Source organism: Cygnus atratus, chromosome 3 (assembly GCF_013377495.2).
Source record: "Cygnus atratus isolate AKBS03 ecotype Queensland, Australia chromosome 3, CAtr_DNAZoo_HiC_assembly, whole genome shotgun sequence".
In the NCBI taxonomy this organism is placed as follows: Eukaryota; Metazoa; Chordata; class Aves; order Anseriformes; family Anatidae; genus Cygnus; species Cygnus atratus.
In genome coordinates, this window is record NC_066364.1 from 100170785 (window position 1) to 100187436 (window position 16652).

General features: G+C 36.0%; 1 protein-coding gene across 2 annotated transcripts in view; it reads left to right on the forward strand.

Annotated features, from left to right (window-relative positions):
- Positions 1-16652, forward strand: part of GPATCH2 (G-patch domain containing 2) — a 123300-nt gene that overhangs the window by 57519 nt on the left and 49129 nt on the right. Inside the window, exon 6 of one of the 2 annotated variants that reach the window (XM_035557993.2) lies at positions 15777-15806. The exons of the other annotated variant lie outside the window; for it this stretch is intronic. Coding sequence (XP_035413886.1) covers positions 15777-15791 — 15 coding nt within the window. The 3' untranslated portion in view covers positions 15792-15806. Of the gene's footprint in view, positions 1-15776; positions 15807-16652 lie in introns of those variants that run through there. 2 annotated transcript variants of the gene reach the window in all.

Consider the following 16652-nt stretch of genomic DNA (forward strand, 5'->3'; position numbering starts at 1 on the left):
AATTGAGTTTATTGAATATTAATTTATGAAGTCAATATAATTGCACTTTGTAGATTTGTTTTGTTCTTGTGCTTTAAGATACTTAGTGGCATGAAAAAAATTCCCCTCAGATGTCATCATTTTAAAATGAAGGTTATTTTATTAGAGGTTAGAATTTTATAGTATCTGGATTGCAAGCAGCTTAACAGCAGTTTCTTCTGTAAAGCTGTCTTATTTTACATTCATGGTAGGTTCTTACACAGCTTAATCCTAGCTTTAAAAGATTCAAACTTGTGAAGTGATGCATTATAGATATGTAGAGTCAGGTGTTCTTTTAATTTTAAGAGTATTAAGTGCAATGGGAGAATGTTATTCTGGTTTGTATATTCTTTTGTATGTGTTTCAGAAGTGTTAACGTTTTATATATGCCTTAGCTGTGTGATAGTAGTTGTCAAACAAACATTTTAATGTCTGTGATGATTAAAAGAAAAGTCTTTTGAGATTTCTGTCCTTCCATAATAGCAGGTTCAATAGCCGACGTCCAGGCAAACTGACATATGATCACTCATGTTTTCTTTATTTCATAATAAATCTTTGAGCCTGGAGGCATCAGACACATGCAGATTTCTCTGCGTTTTACAGTCTTGATGGAATAGCAACTTCCGAATTTAAAGTACTGACATATTGGTTTCCATCTCTATAGACTTAGCTCAAAACAGCAGTAGCCACATGAAAATATACGTCAAGAACACTGTTTTCTCATACTGGAGTTTAGGCAATTTGTTTTCAGAGAGCTCTTTCTAACCTATTTTTGGAGCCCCTCTGTGGCCTGACCATACGTTCTAACATAATTTATGGTGGCACTGTAACATATGGACTTTTCATCATTGTCCAGCTGAAATCCTCTGTTGAACATGGATGCTACCCACATACACAAGCTCCCAGAGCAGATATTTTAGAGTACAATTTAGTTTTGTGTAATCGGAATAAATCCATGCTAGACACACTAATGAAGGGTCGTTCCTTTTTTTTTTCCTTTTAACAATAAGATGATTTTGTTTGTGCATTTTATGTGCAAATTAAATTTGGAATTTTTAAGGAAATAAGCTAAATAAATTCATCATGAGACCCCATAACCACAAAGCTTCGACCTCTAATTAGGATGGGCAATGCAAAAGTAAAAGAGTCATCCTAGACCCAGGGAACTTTACAATTTTAAATACTGAAGACAGTAGAAGCATAGAAGCAAAAAGATAATCTCACACATACTAATAATTTGTGACTGAAACAATCAGTAGTGTGTTTGTAACACGTATGTTTTATTTCTATTTCTTTCTGTGCTTATTTCTATCCCTAGTACTGTTAGGATTGAGTTGGTTTTTTGGATACAAGAGCATGAATGCATGAACTGAAGAAGCAGGGACACAGGGTGGGACTGGGGGCGGGGAACAGAGTGGAAAGAATTTGGAGTTTTTTTTAAAAGTGCTTCTGTTTTTTCTTCTCTGTAACAATGGATGCAGTAAATGGTATCTGGGTAATAATAAAAATATTTAGATATATTTTGACAGTAACTGGCAATGTAAGTAGCAAGTAAGTATTAGCACTTAATGGTGTCTACACCTTTTATAGAAAAATTGTTATAAAAACATTTTTCCATATACTTGCAAATTCTTAAAGTCTGTCTAAATGAATTGATGCACGTTTGTGGTTGAAGGAAGATAATTCTCTTCATTTCTCTTTTCTCCTCGATGTCTTCATTTTCTATACCTACCAGATCTTAATTGCACTGTTTAGAAGATAAAGTAATTTTTAGCAGCATTTTTCCAAAAGGCAGCTGTATTTTTTCTATTGACTAATGGCCGACTTGTTTGCTACTAAGAAGATTGCAAGGCTTAAAATATGTAAACACCTACAAACTATAATTCAATAAATACCTTGTTGGCTTCTCATTGCTAGAGTAAAATAAAAATTTGAATTTTTTTGTTCTGTTCCTTCAGCTTATGTGTAGGTCATTAGGCATTTCAGCATGTCAGGCCAAAAAGTCACACAGAATGAAGAGACACACAGAATTAGCAAATATAAAATTATGTCTGAAACCCAATCTTCCTAGCAGAGCTTGGTCATTTGAGGCAGGGTTCTAGATAAGTTCCTTTCTTGACAAAAAAAAAAAAATATTCAGATTTCTGAACCTTCTCATGTGAAGGGTACCTAAAAACATAGGTGTTCTTGGAAGCAATGGCTGTAGTGGCAGTGGCAGAAGCATCATCTGGTCTTCGCGTAATTTCTTACTGTTTGTTGTACTGAACAGGAAAAGTGCAAGCTCTAAGTTCACTGCTTATCCCTGCTAGAAATTCTCTCTAGCCTACATCTTGCATCTCAGCCAACAGTCTCTGTAACTGCCAATTTACAGCGTTTTGTGTGGACACCTTTCTCTTTCCTTGCTGATGCTGTGTCACTGAGCAGAATGGAAAGTAGGACAGGAAGCAAAGCAAGGAAGGAGAATGTAGATTCCTAGATTTGCCTTCTGGAATTATTTCTGGGTTTTCTCCAGTGACGGTCTGTTATAATGCATGGATCTACACATGGGATTGTTTGTACGTATTTTAATTATCCTTCAGTAACAAAGTGTTTTTTTAATGAATATTAGTTGATACATTGCAGGTAGGCTAATGCTCTGATAACACTGCACCTTCTTCGCTTTGGTTTATGGCTACATTTTCTTTAAAATACATAAAAATAAAAATAACGTTAAAAAATAATAATATATATATATTCCTTTTTGCTCCTGTTGAGTATCTCTGCCAGTCAGTTTAGATTCCTGACAGTAAGATTCATTCTCAAGACTGCTCAAACTTCTGATCAACTAGTCAGTTGTAGATTTTTGAACTGGTCCTATTTTAAATAGCATCTTAAGAGAATCAGAATATTTTGCATCTCCACAGTGTGCTGATATTCAAGATCAGCATCTAGAACTCCAGTGAGTTCTCTGATTAATTTGGAATCGGTAATCTAAACTATAGTATTATTTATTAATTGAATCAGAGGACCAGTGAATACACGTAGTTTGTGATGAAATGTTCTCTATAATATGGTGGGATTGGCAGTGATGTATTCGTAAAAACCTGTGTGTAAAGTGTTGATATTTTCACAGTCAGCCCACTGTCTCATAATCAGTTGTTACTATTGTGTTTGTCACCTAGCACCTGTTGTGCAGTAAGGTTGCTCTTCTACAACACCCTAGCTCCCTGTTTGTTTTTGTTTGTTTGGGGGGGATGATTACACAACAATCCTCCTAGTTTTTTGTTTGTTTGTTTTTAAATATCATAATTTTGGTCATAAAAACCTCTTTAACTAAAATGATGATAGAAGTACTTTCTGGCAGAAGTCTTTTAGTCTCTTCTCAGCAGTACAATTGTAATTCACTGTAATTCATACCTTAAGCACTCTCAAACTTTTACTTGCAACAATCATTTCCATTTTTTATAACTGTTCCTTGGTTGATCTTTATACCATAAAAAATTGCTTAGGGTTTCAAAATGTTACGCCAATCCAAGCATGTTAAAACAGATTTACTCCTGCTTTGTTGGTGGTGTTGTATTCCACTAGTGTTTATTAAAAATAATAATAATAATAATACAAATCTAAAAATGGAAATGGTTACGGTTGTACCTCACTAGGGGGATTTTGTACATAAGTATTGCAATTTAATTTTTTCTCTAATATGATGAGCAAAAGCACCTTTTACATTATGAGCATCTCTACACTAGGAACTGCCTTGAAAATCTAGACTTTTTTCATGAAAATCCTCAGACTCCTTCAACTAGACATATATTGTTACTGATATTTTAAATTATCTGGCTGCTCTGTTATCTGTGCTGTTTGCATGTGAAAGCAGTTGTAGAGGAAAAACATTCTATCATTTAAATCTGCAATATGTACTAGTTATTTGGATGATAAATTGTGAAAGACTGGAATTTCTTAAAATGGTCTTCCATCGCGTCAACCTAAATTTTTAGCAGTTACATATGATAATTGTGTAATTGCACATCTTAATTATTGTATTTCTTAGCAAGTTATATGTGTTTGCACCAATTATACTACCAAAATGTTCAATTACTAAATTACAGTTGTGTATTGAGAGAGGGTAGGGGGAAGGGGGCTTTAATATGCCAGCTAAATGCAAGTTTATATCTAGCATTCTACGCTCATTTTTGTTTAAAATAAATATTTAATATAAAAATGATGGTATACTATTACTGTTTCAAGTCAAATGGAAATAAAATTTCTCTGCTGAGAGAACAGGTAGGTAATATTCATGATGATATAGCTGAAAGTGGGATAACAATATGCCAGCAGATGGAATAATAGAAAGAATTCAATATAGAATCATAGAGGCACTAAGGTTGTAAAAGACCTCTAAGATCATCTGGTCCAACCCTCCCCCTACCACCACTATCACCCACTAAACCATGTCCCTAAACACCACGTCCAACCCTTCCTTAAATACCTCCAGGGACGGTGACTCCACCACCTCCCTGGGCAACCCGTTCCAATGCCTGGCTGCTCTTTCTGAGAAGAAATGTCTCCTCATTTCCAACCTGGACCTCCCCTGGAGCAACTTGAGGCCATTCCCTCTAGTCCTATCGCTGGTTATCTGTGAGAAGAGGCCTACCCCCAGCTCCCCACACCTTCCCTTCAGGTAGCTGTAGAGAGCAATAAGGTCTCCTCTGAGCCTCCTCTTCTCCACACTAAACAACCCCACTTCCCTCAGCTGCTCCTCACAGGACTTGTGCTCCAGGCCCCTCACCAGCTTCGTAGCCCTTCTCTGGACACGCTCCAGGGCCTCGATGTCCTTCTTGTAGTGAGGGGCCCAAAGCTGAACACAGCACTCGAGGTGCGGCCTCACCAGAGCAGAGTACGCGGGGAAGATCACCTCCTGTACACAGTATTGCTTAACTGTTGTAGGAAAGCACAAATAAGACAATTTTTTACAGCAAAAAGTTACCCATAACTAGTCTTTATTCTCACCTCCTGCAGACCTTCACCATCACCTCTAATATTCTTGTGTACCATCTGGGATGTTGTTGGGGGTGGAGGGTGGGTTGGTTGGTTAAATACATACGGCACTCCCTTTTTTAGTAACCGTTGGGAATGTTCCCAACCTTGTCATATCAGTCAATAGCGTGTGTCAGCTTTGACTTAGCCTTCTTTCTAAATTGTGTTATTTGGGCTGTCTTGCTAAGAAACAGCCTGTCTTTTTCAGTCTTTCTACACAGTTTTAATCTTTTGCTCAGGCTCCCATCTTTCTCTATTTTCGATTACGGTTTCTTGTCTAGTCGTGACAAAATCACTTTGCCTGTTTATATCCATTTAGAATGTGGTTACAAAGATTGTTTTCTTGGCTGGATGTCTTTGCAATCCCCTGCCTTCCTTTTCCCATTTCTTTCATACTTCGGGTGCTTTTCTTTCTCTCAGGATCCTTCCAAATCTGTTTTTGTAGCCAATAACAAATAAGTGCAACAACTTATCTGAGTTTAAAATGTGCTTTAAGATTCATATCTTGTTTCTGGGTAGTGACTTTTCTTACCTTGCTTTTGTGTGGGTTGTTTTTCTGTGTAGCTCTGTGTACAGCATACTGAGATTACAGTTTCACATTGCTTCCTTTTGTTTGTTCAAGTACCCTTGTTGTGAATACAGTCAAACTGTCACCACAACAGTGAAAGCAAAAGCAGTTCTTCTAATATGATGATGGGATCTTTACTCACTTACATTATCATTGACGTTTTTTCTGGTTCAAAATACTAAGTCCCTCAGTGTTATATAGCCAAAGAATCTCCATCCTTGTCACCTCCATATACATTTTGCTCAGTCATCTTTATCATAGGAAAGTTTTTTCTTTTTGCTTTTTTTAAATCAAAATCTACCTTTTTGCAATCCTGAGCTTGTTACTCCGGCAATCATAGGTGACATTGTACGTGCTTTTCTCTGTAGTAAATTCCTGTATTTGAAGCCTTGTATGTCATACTTTACTTTTTCATACTAAGCCAACACTGTGGTGTGTTAGTGAGTTAAGGTGTGAGGAATCAGTGTCCCATCACAACTGTTCAGTTGGTGTTCCCAGAAGGTGTCCTGTTCATGAGATTAAGGATTGTTTTGTGTCATTCGTCTTTGTCAGCTTTTTGTACAAGAAATGAGAGTGAAAGGGGATGGAAGAGAGTGAAGAGTGAAGGGGATGGATCTTGGGTGGGATGGGACCTTGGGTCCATCCCCTTCAACAAAGTTTTGGTAAGCCAGTATTTTCTGAGAAAGGAAGATGTGAATTTAACAAAATAATTCATAATCACCAAAAAACAGGAGTCTTTTTCAGCTCATAGGACAGTTTGAGAGCTGTGAAAACCGATTTATCTATACTTGCCCCAATACCAGCCTTTACATTACCTGCATAGTATTTGCTATGCGTTCCTTTTTTCCAGTTTTGCGTTCTTTTTCCTTTTGAGAATCTTTATAAAACTCCTGTGGAGTGCCACAAGGAATGTCTGTTGGAAGAAGATTCCCCGTACGTAATTATTTCAGAAGATGATCAGCTGTGATTTTAATCCATTTTATATATACACTAGGTGGTGTATTGATTTTTGACTAATGATAGCTTTTAATGGACCTGTCATGCAGTATCAAGTCAGATTCTTTAGAGAATTCTTAAGGCTTAGATGTATTTCATAACCCTTACATGATGCAGCAAGTGCATTCGTATTAAAGCAGTAGTGTTATCTTGGCTGATGAGACTTAAGACATTCTTTCAAGCATGCCAAGAGGATCACTGTCAAGTACTCTGTTTATTATGGAAGAGATGGTGTCTTGCACCAAAACTAATAAGCCTTACTTATTTTTCACAAACAGCATTTAGTATTAGTAATACTTTTATGTCTGTTTTCCTATAATTAACTCACACAGTGAATTCGGAGTGAGATAAAGAGTTTTACTTTTACCAAAAAGATGCGTCTTCCCTGAAGAGACTTTTGAGTACGGAAACTAAACAAATTGTAAATTTTCTTTCAATCTCTCTGAATAGATGCAGGCTAACTGATCAGCCCTGATAGCAGGGTCTTCAATTGTGATTTCCATAGATGAACTCTTCGTCCTTCCTGTGCTGACAGTTGCTTAGTTTTAGTTTTCCTGGAAAAGTATTCTTTCTGCTTTTCCTAAACTATAACCTTTATTCTCTCCACTACATAATCATGTGTTTGTGGAAGGTGTGCTCTGATACCGGTTCTTATCTGCCTCATTTCTTTTTTCAATATTCAGAAAAGATGTTTTTTACAGATCAGTAACCAATTGGCTAGTTATCTGATGATTAGCAAGATAACTGTAAAATTAAGGGAGTATTTTAAAAATATTTTCCGACTTTTACCCTCTTTATCTTAATGATTTCCTCATATGATTTCTGATGTTTTAATATACTTCTAGTATTGCACATTCAAATCTTCATTTGGAATACCTTTTGTCTAATGATCAGTTTTGTGTTCGTAAGAGATGTGGCATAATGTATTTCTAAATACATGCTTTCAAAAAAGGAATCTTCCTTTTTTAGAGAAGTACTAAGACATGTACATGCTTTGTTTACAAATGTCTTCATTTCTTATTTTCTTTAAAATTTGCTGAAGCAATATACCACTATGTGAAATAATAAAATTCTCAGTATGTGAAATATTTGTTAAATTCATAAGTTTTTATCAAGATCATATTTTGTGGAGGGTACTAATCCAAAATAGAATATTATAAAAACATTGAGAGGCTCTTCAGAAACATTGTGCTTTAATTTATAATGTATAATCTATACATACTGTATAAACTATATAAACAATCAAGCAATCATGTCTTTCAGTGTTATCTATTGCCATCATTCCCCATGCATTGAGGCTCTCACTATAGCTATTACTATAAAACGTTCCCTAAGTACATAAAGGCTCTAATCGTTAAGATTTTTATTACCAGCCACACATACAGAGCTGCAAATTGCCTTGTTTCAGATTTATTATGTATTACTCCAGAAATTCTATAAAGATCAAAAGAACTGATTACAATGTTGACCTTTGCATTAACTCATCTGAATTTAAATTCAAGTGTTTGATTTGGGAAAATAAGTCCATTTATCATAGGTCTGCTACTGAGGGGATTGTGCAGCCCTGATTGGGAGTGCTGAGACCAAATTTATTTATTGAGCGTGGGCTTGAAAATTGTTTGTAGGACAAGAGGAACAAAAGTTTGACCTGCCATTGTGTTGCACCCAGGGAACAATGTGGCAGCTGCCTTTTTCAAAACGCCAGCAGTCTGTTCTTGCCAAAGAATCAAAAGATATTTATAGTTTAAATGTATATATCTACTTTGAAAATACAAGCCAACTAGTCTTTTCTCACTGCTAAATACAAATGTTACAGTATAACAATATGGAAGAAGATGTGGTATTCTGGATCTTCTTTTATCTTTCAAATCTATTCAAAGTTTACTGTCCCGGAAACATAAATATTTGAGAACTGGCTACTCAGCTAGTACAAGGATTATAGTTTTATCAATTAAATGTAGTTCATCTGATGTGCATATTTATACCAACTGAAAGCCTAGTTCCTTCAAAAAAATTAAATAAGGGTAAGAGAAATCAGAACTTATAGAGTTGAAAATAATATACAGTGTGTAGTGTCTTTCTAGTATTGTTCATTGTCTTGTGTAATGCTAAAGGTGGGGGCTTTGTCAAAGAACTGCAACTTAATTTAAAATATCTGAATTGGCAGTTTGATGGGCTTAGGCAGGGACGTAATTTACTATTTAAAGATGCTCTTTCCACACTGTTATGAAATAAGCATGTTCTTTTTAGTGTAAACGTTAGACAAAACTTTTTTTCAGTCTACTGTACATTTTGTTATCTACAGCACTGCCTGTAGATTTAGGTTTCTGGTGGGTGAAGAAATGTATTCCAAAACTTGAAGGAAAGAACTCCATTGTATTAGGAATAAGATTTTTAACTCAAAAAAAAATGTTACTCATTTACTTAATCTGACTCCTGAGGAACTGTGAAAATTTATACTGCTGGAGCTTTTGGGAATTGCTTTTCCAGAATTGTATTAAATTGGTGGGTGGTGGGGATTAACACCAACTCTGTCTAAATCCATTGTTTCCTTGCTGAGGCTCAGAACCTTACTGAGGTTCTGCTTTAGGATCAGAATCCTAAAGCACATTGGAAAGAAAATATTTTTCATGCAGAGACAATGAAATGCTGGATTTTGTCTATTTTTGTTGTTGTTGTTGACATGAAGGCATGCATTGACTCTGAGTAGAAGGAGAACTCACATTGAAATTTCTGAAGATAGTATTCTCCTTAGTTGTTTGCCTTTTTTTTTTTTTTTGAATGGCAGAGGTTTTTTGTTCTGTTCTGTTTTTGACCAGGTGAGGTTGGAAGGGACCTCTGGAGGCCATCTGATCCAGCCTCTGCTCAAGCAGGGAGCCCAGGGCTGTGTCCAGTTAGATGTTGAAGAGAAGAGCCTGGAATGTTCAATTTTGCACAAATACATATTTAAGTTTAGCAAAATAGGATGTTACTTTATTCTTGAATCAATCCAGAGCACCAAATTGTGTTTTATGCTTATTTTGCCTTTGCACATGGTAAACTAAGATCTTATCTAAAGATGAATAGAGTCAATTCAAAGAATTCAAGGAATATGCAGAATTCCCACAATAGGAAAGAGGAATCATTTATCAAGATGAAAGAGTGTTATAATGGTGGATCGTGCAATATTATGGAAAGTAACTTCAGAATCTTTAAGCTAAAGTACAAATGGAAAATATATCATTACCAATTGTAGCCACAAAATCTAACTTGAAGTAGCTCGATATGGAAACTTCTGGAGCTGATAGGCTTTAACTTTGAGAACTGCAGTTCTTTCCCCAAAATCTTTCCACTCTATAGTTCTTTCCACTGGTAATAGAAGTAGGCAGGACTTTGATTTGAACTGAAGCTCCACAGCTATCTCACAGGTCTGCAAGTGAAATCAAGAAATGAAAATGAATTCCTGCAATGGACTGATGCCAAAGATATTTCTGAAAAGGTTTCATGGGAATAGGAATTCACCCACTTCATTTACCTGGCACCAGAGATTCAGGTATAGTATTGTGGTTTAGCCCGGCTGGCAGCCAAACACCACACAGCCGTTCGCTCACCCTCCCCCCTCCCTCTCTGGGATGGGGGAGAGAAACGGGAAAGTGAAGTCTGTGAGTTGAGATAAAGACAGTTTATTAAGACAGGGAAAATAATAACAATAATAATAATAATAATAGTATTAATAGTAATAATGTGTACGAAATAAGTGATGCACAATGCAATTGCTCACCACCCGTTGACCCAGCCTATCCCCGAGCAGCCGGCCCCCTCCTCCACCCCGGCTAGCCACCCCTATATATTGTTCAGCATGACATCAGATGGTATGGAATACCCCTTTGGCCAGTTTGGGTCAGCTGTCCTGGCTCTGTCCCCTCCCAGCTCCTGCTGCACCCCTAGCCTGCTCGCTAGCAGGACAGAGCGAGAAGCTGAAAAGTCCTTGGCTTGGTGTACGCACTGCTCTACAACAATTAAAACATCAGCATGTTATCAGCGCTCTTCTCATTCTAATCCAAAACATAGCACCCTGCCAGCTACTAGGAGGAAAATTAACTCTGTCCTACCTGAAACCAGGACAAGTATTTAGCTGTGGAAGGAGTTGAGGTAAATATTTTTATTGGTACCTTTTGAAAATAATAATGCATTTTTTTATAATGCATAGTTGCCCAGTGAGGTTGTGGATGCCCCATCACCGGAGGTGTTCAACACCAGGTTGGATGAGGCCCTGGGCAACCTGATCTAGTGAGTGGCATCCTTGCCTATGGCGGGGACCTTGAATAGGAAATATTCAAGGTTCAGGACACTGCATATTGTTTGAACCTAGTTTAGTTAAAGATAAGGATGATCTAGTTAAAAGTGGAATAGGGTAAGTAGGCCTGCATCACTTAACTTCAGAGCTGGGAGGACTTTTCTGAAGATTAAGAGTTAAATCATGCCCCTTGCTTTCTGAGGAGTTATTTTGATCTGTGCAACTAGTGCTGTTTTTTGACTCCTCCCAAGGGACAGGCATTCCCAAAGTAGGTAGCACTTATTGACCCAATATTGGACAGATGACCTCAGGTTCAATAGTAAGCTGAATATTCTTTTTGAATGTGAACTGCTTTGATAGCTTCCCAAAACTGTATGTGACAGTATTCATTGTATTCATTTTCTCTGTTCAGTTGATTACTTTCTTTGACACAGTTACAGGTAGGAAGAACTTGAAATTGTTATCAGATCTTTGATGGCATTTACTTCTCCCAGTAAAGGTCACTACATAGTTATGATTTTAAAAATACAAAAATAAGCTCAAAATATATTTTGTTTTGTTACTTAAATACCTTGGATTATAATTAGAACTTACTGATACGTTCAAGTAGTTTCTTGGAGAAAAGTTTCAAAACTGATAGCCAAGTTGTTTTTTTGATTATTTGATATGAAAATGTATTTAAGAAAAAAATAGAGATAATAGTGCCCAAAGTTTGGGTCTGAGTAAATTATTGAACTACTAAAATCACAAACTATACAAAAAAAAAAAAACTTTAGATAAATGCAAGAGTTGCCAATACCCCTCTGCTCATTTTGGCACTATTTTATCCTCATTGCTCCGTTTTTGTTTTTATTATTCTTTCTGCCTAAATATTGAATATACCCATAGTCTGCAGTTTCATCTCCTGCACCGATGCTTACTACTACACATCATACCCTTGCCTTGCTTGACCCCAGATAGATCTAGGACAGTACAGTATAGTCTGTAAGCCTTTTTTTGTAACATCTGTTTTTAAGATATTTCTCACATCTGACCTGATCTAGGAAGAAGTTTATTGCTTTTTCTTTTCTGTATGTGCAAGGAACATGACCATAGCAAAGTCCTGTATCTAGAGTATGAACCAATGACTCCAATTTTTGCCTTTTTCAGAGAAAAATGTGAAATCGTGTTGTCCTAACGTAGGAATAGTCACACTGGGTAAAGAGAGAGTAAATCAGTTAATGAAGATTCAAAAGAGTTTGGTATTTTTCTAGTCTAGAAGTAACTACTTCCTGATACTATCAGGAAGCCTATCTTATGGCCCCTTGCACAACTCAACCCTGTCTGAAGTTATGATATGTACAACAGTGCTAGTCCTGAAACTTGCATTTAGTAAGCAAATGTCACAGATATGAATTGTAAGCAAATGAAATGCAAACTTAACTCACTTTGCAATCCGTGCCTGGGGTCCTACCACAACCAACTTAAATGACAAACACTGCATTGAGCACGTTGGTTATGTTATTTACTCAGTCATGTTGGGAACGGGACAGAAGGTTAATCAGGGTGTCTTTGAGCTTCAAACAAAGCAAAGGGATTCAAACATCCAGTGTTCTAACAAAATACCATACAACTACCAAGCAAATATATAGTGTGCCGTGAAAGCCATAGGACTTTTATATTCATCGCAATAATCAGAAAACACACACAAAAAAAAAAGCCATAGCAGTGATATGTCACCTTTCTAGAGGAGTAGATAGCAAATGCAACCATCATTCTGTTCCTAGAAGACAGGCTTTGCCTTTCTTTATGAATTAGCTTTTTGGCGTAGCTATTGTTTTGAAACATAACAAGTTTAAATTACTGTAAAGATCTATAGGATTTCTTAAGGGTCTACTGTGGTTTCCCATTATATAGGGCTTGATATCATACAAAGAGAACCTTGAAGCAATCTTACTGATAAGGAGAGATTTGGTAGTAAGATAAATACATTTAGTCTCCAAATCGAAGTTAATGGTGACTTCGCACAATCCATTCATGGCGTTTTGGTGGAATACATCTCTGGTATCTGCATTATGTTAGAAATTTTGAAGTGCAACGCTACCTTATCTTAGTGTTGATGTCCTGATGTGGGAACACTATTAAGCCTAACAAGCTTGACAGTCTCTTTTAAAATGTATGAGTGGAATTCCCACTTTTCATTTATTCTTCCCCCTCCCCCTGCCCACTAGAACCTACTTGTTTCCATTTCTTCTATAATAGAAGTCATGAATTATTTACATTTGATATTTGAAGACAAGATGATGGAAAAGCTTGAGAGCGTCTTGCAAAGAAAAAAAATATATATTGATATATTTTAAAATGTATTTTATTTCTACATCACTTTGCTTAGGGAGAAAAATAGAAAAGAGATCTTAAGCCAGAATTTATCTTGACCTTAAAAGTGTCCAATGAAAAGTTGATTTCTGAGCCTTCTACTTGCTTCTCCTGATCATCTCTGCTGGCATTTACAATTGAGATGGTGGTTACAGTTATACATTACAAGTTCAGATGGCAGAGATGGTTCTTGTTGGAGGAATTTCACCTGAAATGAACACAAACTGTTTTGTGGGCACTAATTCTTTAACTGTTGTCTAATCAAAAGGGTGAATGTTCACATGTGTAAATATCATAAGGTTTGTTATTTATCAAACTGTATAAATTTTGAAAGCTATTTTATTCCAATCTTACCAAAAAATAAATAAAATTTTTATGGTACATGAATTATCATCTGCATGTGGGAAATCCTTAGATATACTGCAAACAACTTTCTTTTACACCCAGTCTTCCTATTGGCTCCCTCTCCTGAAAATTGTTTAGTTTGTTTTTTGTTATCCAGTCAGTAATATAGCTCATTGATTGCCACATGTGAAAAATAAAAGATAAGAAGGTTTTCCTGCATATTAAACTTGACTGGTTCTGTAGTTTTAGACTGCACAGAATTGTAGGTGCTAAAATAGGAAACCCTTTTGCAGCTGAGAGGGAAAGGTGAATTATCCTCACAGATGTGTTCTATCCACCTCTGTGGTTGCTCGTCCTAACCACTTTCTCAGACACTAGAAGTGTGGTAGTACTTCTGTCTGCTGCAGATCTTTTTCCTGTAAGGTACACTGTGGGCTTTGTTGCAATATAGGCAATGGTACATTCTGTTCAATTCCAGCAGTAGGCCATCTGTTTTTCATTTAGTTATAATTTATTTCACTAAAATCTGTTCTCTCTTTTGAAAATGAAAAGGCAATACTTGCAGTTTGCATTCTAGTCACAGAATGCGTTTCATGTACTTTCCAATAATAGCAGAAATCTAACATCAACATGTGTAAGTATGTTTATTGCTATATAGATTAATGGAATTGATGTCTGCATGTTTAAAATGAGTTTTAATGTACAAGTAAAATGAAAAGACTAAAATTATTTGGCTAGAAGCTCCATTTATATGGTGTATGTTTCAGGCTAATCATCAGGGCTTACTGTGGGTCAGTATGTCATATCCCAGTGGTGTCTGGTGAGATGGAGGGTTATCTCATATGTCAGCTAGGTATTCCTTGTGAACCATTTTGAGCAGTCAAGATAATAGGACTGAATTCTGAAATGGGGTTGAATTCAGAACAGGAGCTTGGAAACAACATACAGTGTCATGTGTGAGCACAGTACTGCTACTTAGGAAGGCAATCACCTTTTGGCATGAATAGTCACTTATGTTTGACAATAATCCCTCTTGATAAGGTACAATGAAAATGAGAGAGAATAGCAAATCAGGTACATATTCCTGAAGAAAAGAAAGGTGAAGGAAAAAACTTCCTTATTAATGGTGCTATCCTTTGTTTTTTCTTTTTTTTTTTTTTAAATCTAATTACTTATTAGTTTTGTATTTGAATACTGATATTGCATGATAATCTAAGGAGTATGTTTTTACCATTGTTTTGTACTGCTTTTACTCTCCCCTATTCAAGTTGTGCTGGCCACAATTAATATTTGTTTTTGATTAAAACAACAACAAACTAACTTGAAAATCTAATGTTTCTCTTTTTTCTTGAAAAAATATATATATTTATGCACCTTCAGGAAATTTTAGATCGTCTTTGTGACAATAGATGTACTTTCAAACTTACGTTTGTTTTTTTTGTTGTTGCTGTTATTGTGTATTTTAATTTTATAAATAAGGAAAAGGTCAAATATATTGCACATTTCTGAAAAGAGTAGTTATGTGGTCTCTGGTTTCTTATCTTCTCAGATGACAACGTGCTTTCTAATTTTGCATCTAAATCAAACCATTGATATCATAATTGAAGTAGCTCAGTCTCAAGTTATATAAGCAAAATAAGTTACAAACTACTTGATTTTCGTTTGCTTCCACCTTTAGAGCTAGCATGGTATATCCTGCTGAATTCCCTTGGCAGTATTTGGAAAACTGTGTATTGCATGCCTATAGTTACAGTATATATTTTAACAAATCTTAGGAGCACCAAGGCTGAATGTAATCCCCCCGCACACGCACGCTGCTTATCTATGAATGACTTACATTGTGTTTGCCTTTTATTTTTAGTCATGATGTAGGTGAATTAGCTGATACTGATGAGCAAATTTTTTCTGTTAGCATTTCTTCACATGCTTGGTACCCTGGTTGTAACTCATAGCAAAAGCTTAGTGCCTTATGTAGCTTTTGGTCAGCCAGTAGGGGCCACTCATAGCTTGCTACTGAAGCTGGATGGTGATTTGAAAATGGGGGTTTTGTTGTGTGCATGAGTTGCCTAATCCACTGTAAGTAAGCTTGCACTGCAATGAGCTGTCATAATGACTTGTACTCGAAAACAGTTCTGCTTATAAGTAATTCTGCTCATATATGTAAATGCATTTAATATTGACATTTTCTGTTCCCTGTAATAGGTCTTATCATGTTAAGAATAAAAACCACTTCCAAAAGTATACTTCAAGTCTTACAGCAAATGCTTTGATGCATTTTTTTATATCCTTTGTTGTTGGTACAATCTTTACTGTCGCTATATTACATTACTCTCATGAAGTAAAGATAAAAACACTGTAATTTGTTGGTGTGCGTGTCTTGTTTGTATGTTTTTGTTGTTTCTCCCAAATGAGGAACTGATATAAAGATAAAACTTAGCAAAGGTCAAAGCAGCCAGCATGCAGCAGACAAAGGAATTGAACCTGTACCTCCCAGGTCAACGCTAGTATCCTAATCACTGTGCTCTGCTCTTTCCTCCTGTCTATATCACTGTATAGGTAACTTCAGGTACCAATAATAATTTTATATATAAAAACATTGTTTCAGCATTTTATGTCATTCTTAGATAATGGGGATGAAGTCCTCGTGGTACTGAAGTCAAAATCCTGTTGCCTTAGTGAGTCTAAGATTTCACCCTAGAATCAGTTTTATATCTACACAGACAGCTAAAATATAAGGATTTTCATATGCAGCATGTGTACCTCAGTATTTTATTGGTAGTTTCTTGTACTAATGGAAATTTGGTTTAATTAAAATATAATTTGTTGAATATTAGCTGTTTAGAGTAATGAAGTCACAAATTTTTAGCGATTGCTTTGTTGTCATATCTAATGCTACTCAGACAGCCACCCTGAAGATTTTCCCTTTCCTAGTACATAAAATGGAAATAGTGATGTGCTGTGTTTATGCAGTCCTGAGGCTCGTATGTGTGTCTTTACCAGGAGTTGGTTTAATAAAAAGTTTTTTTTTTCTGTTGTATATTTTCCTTTGAACTAACCCCCAGTAATGTCAGCCTATTT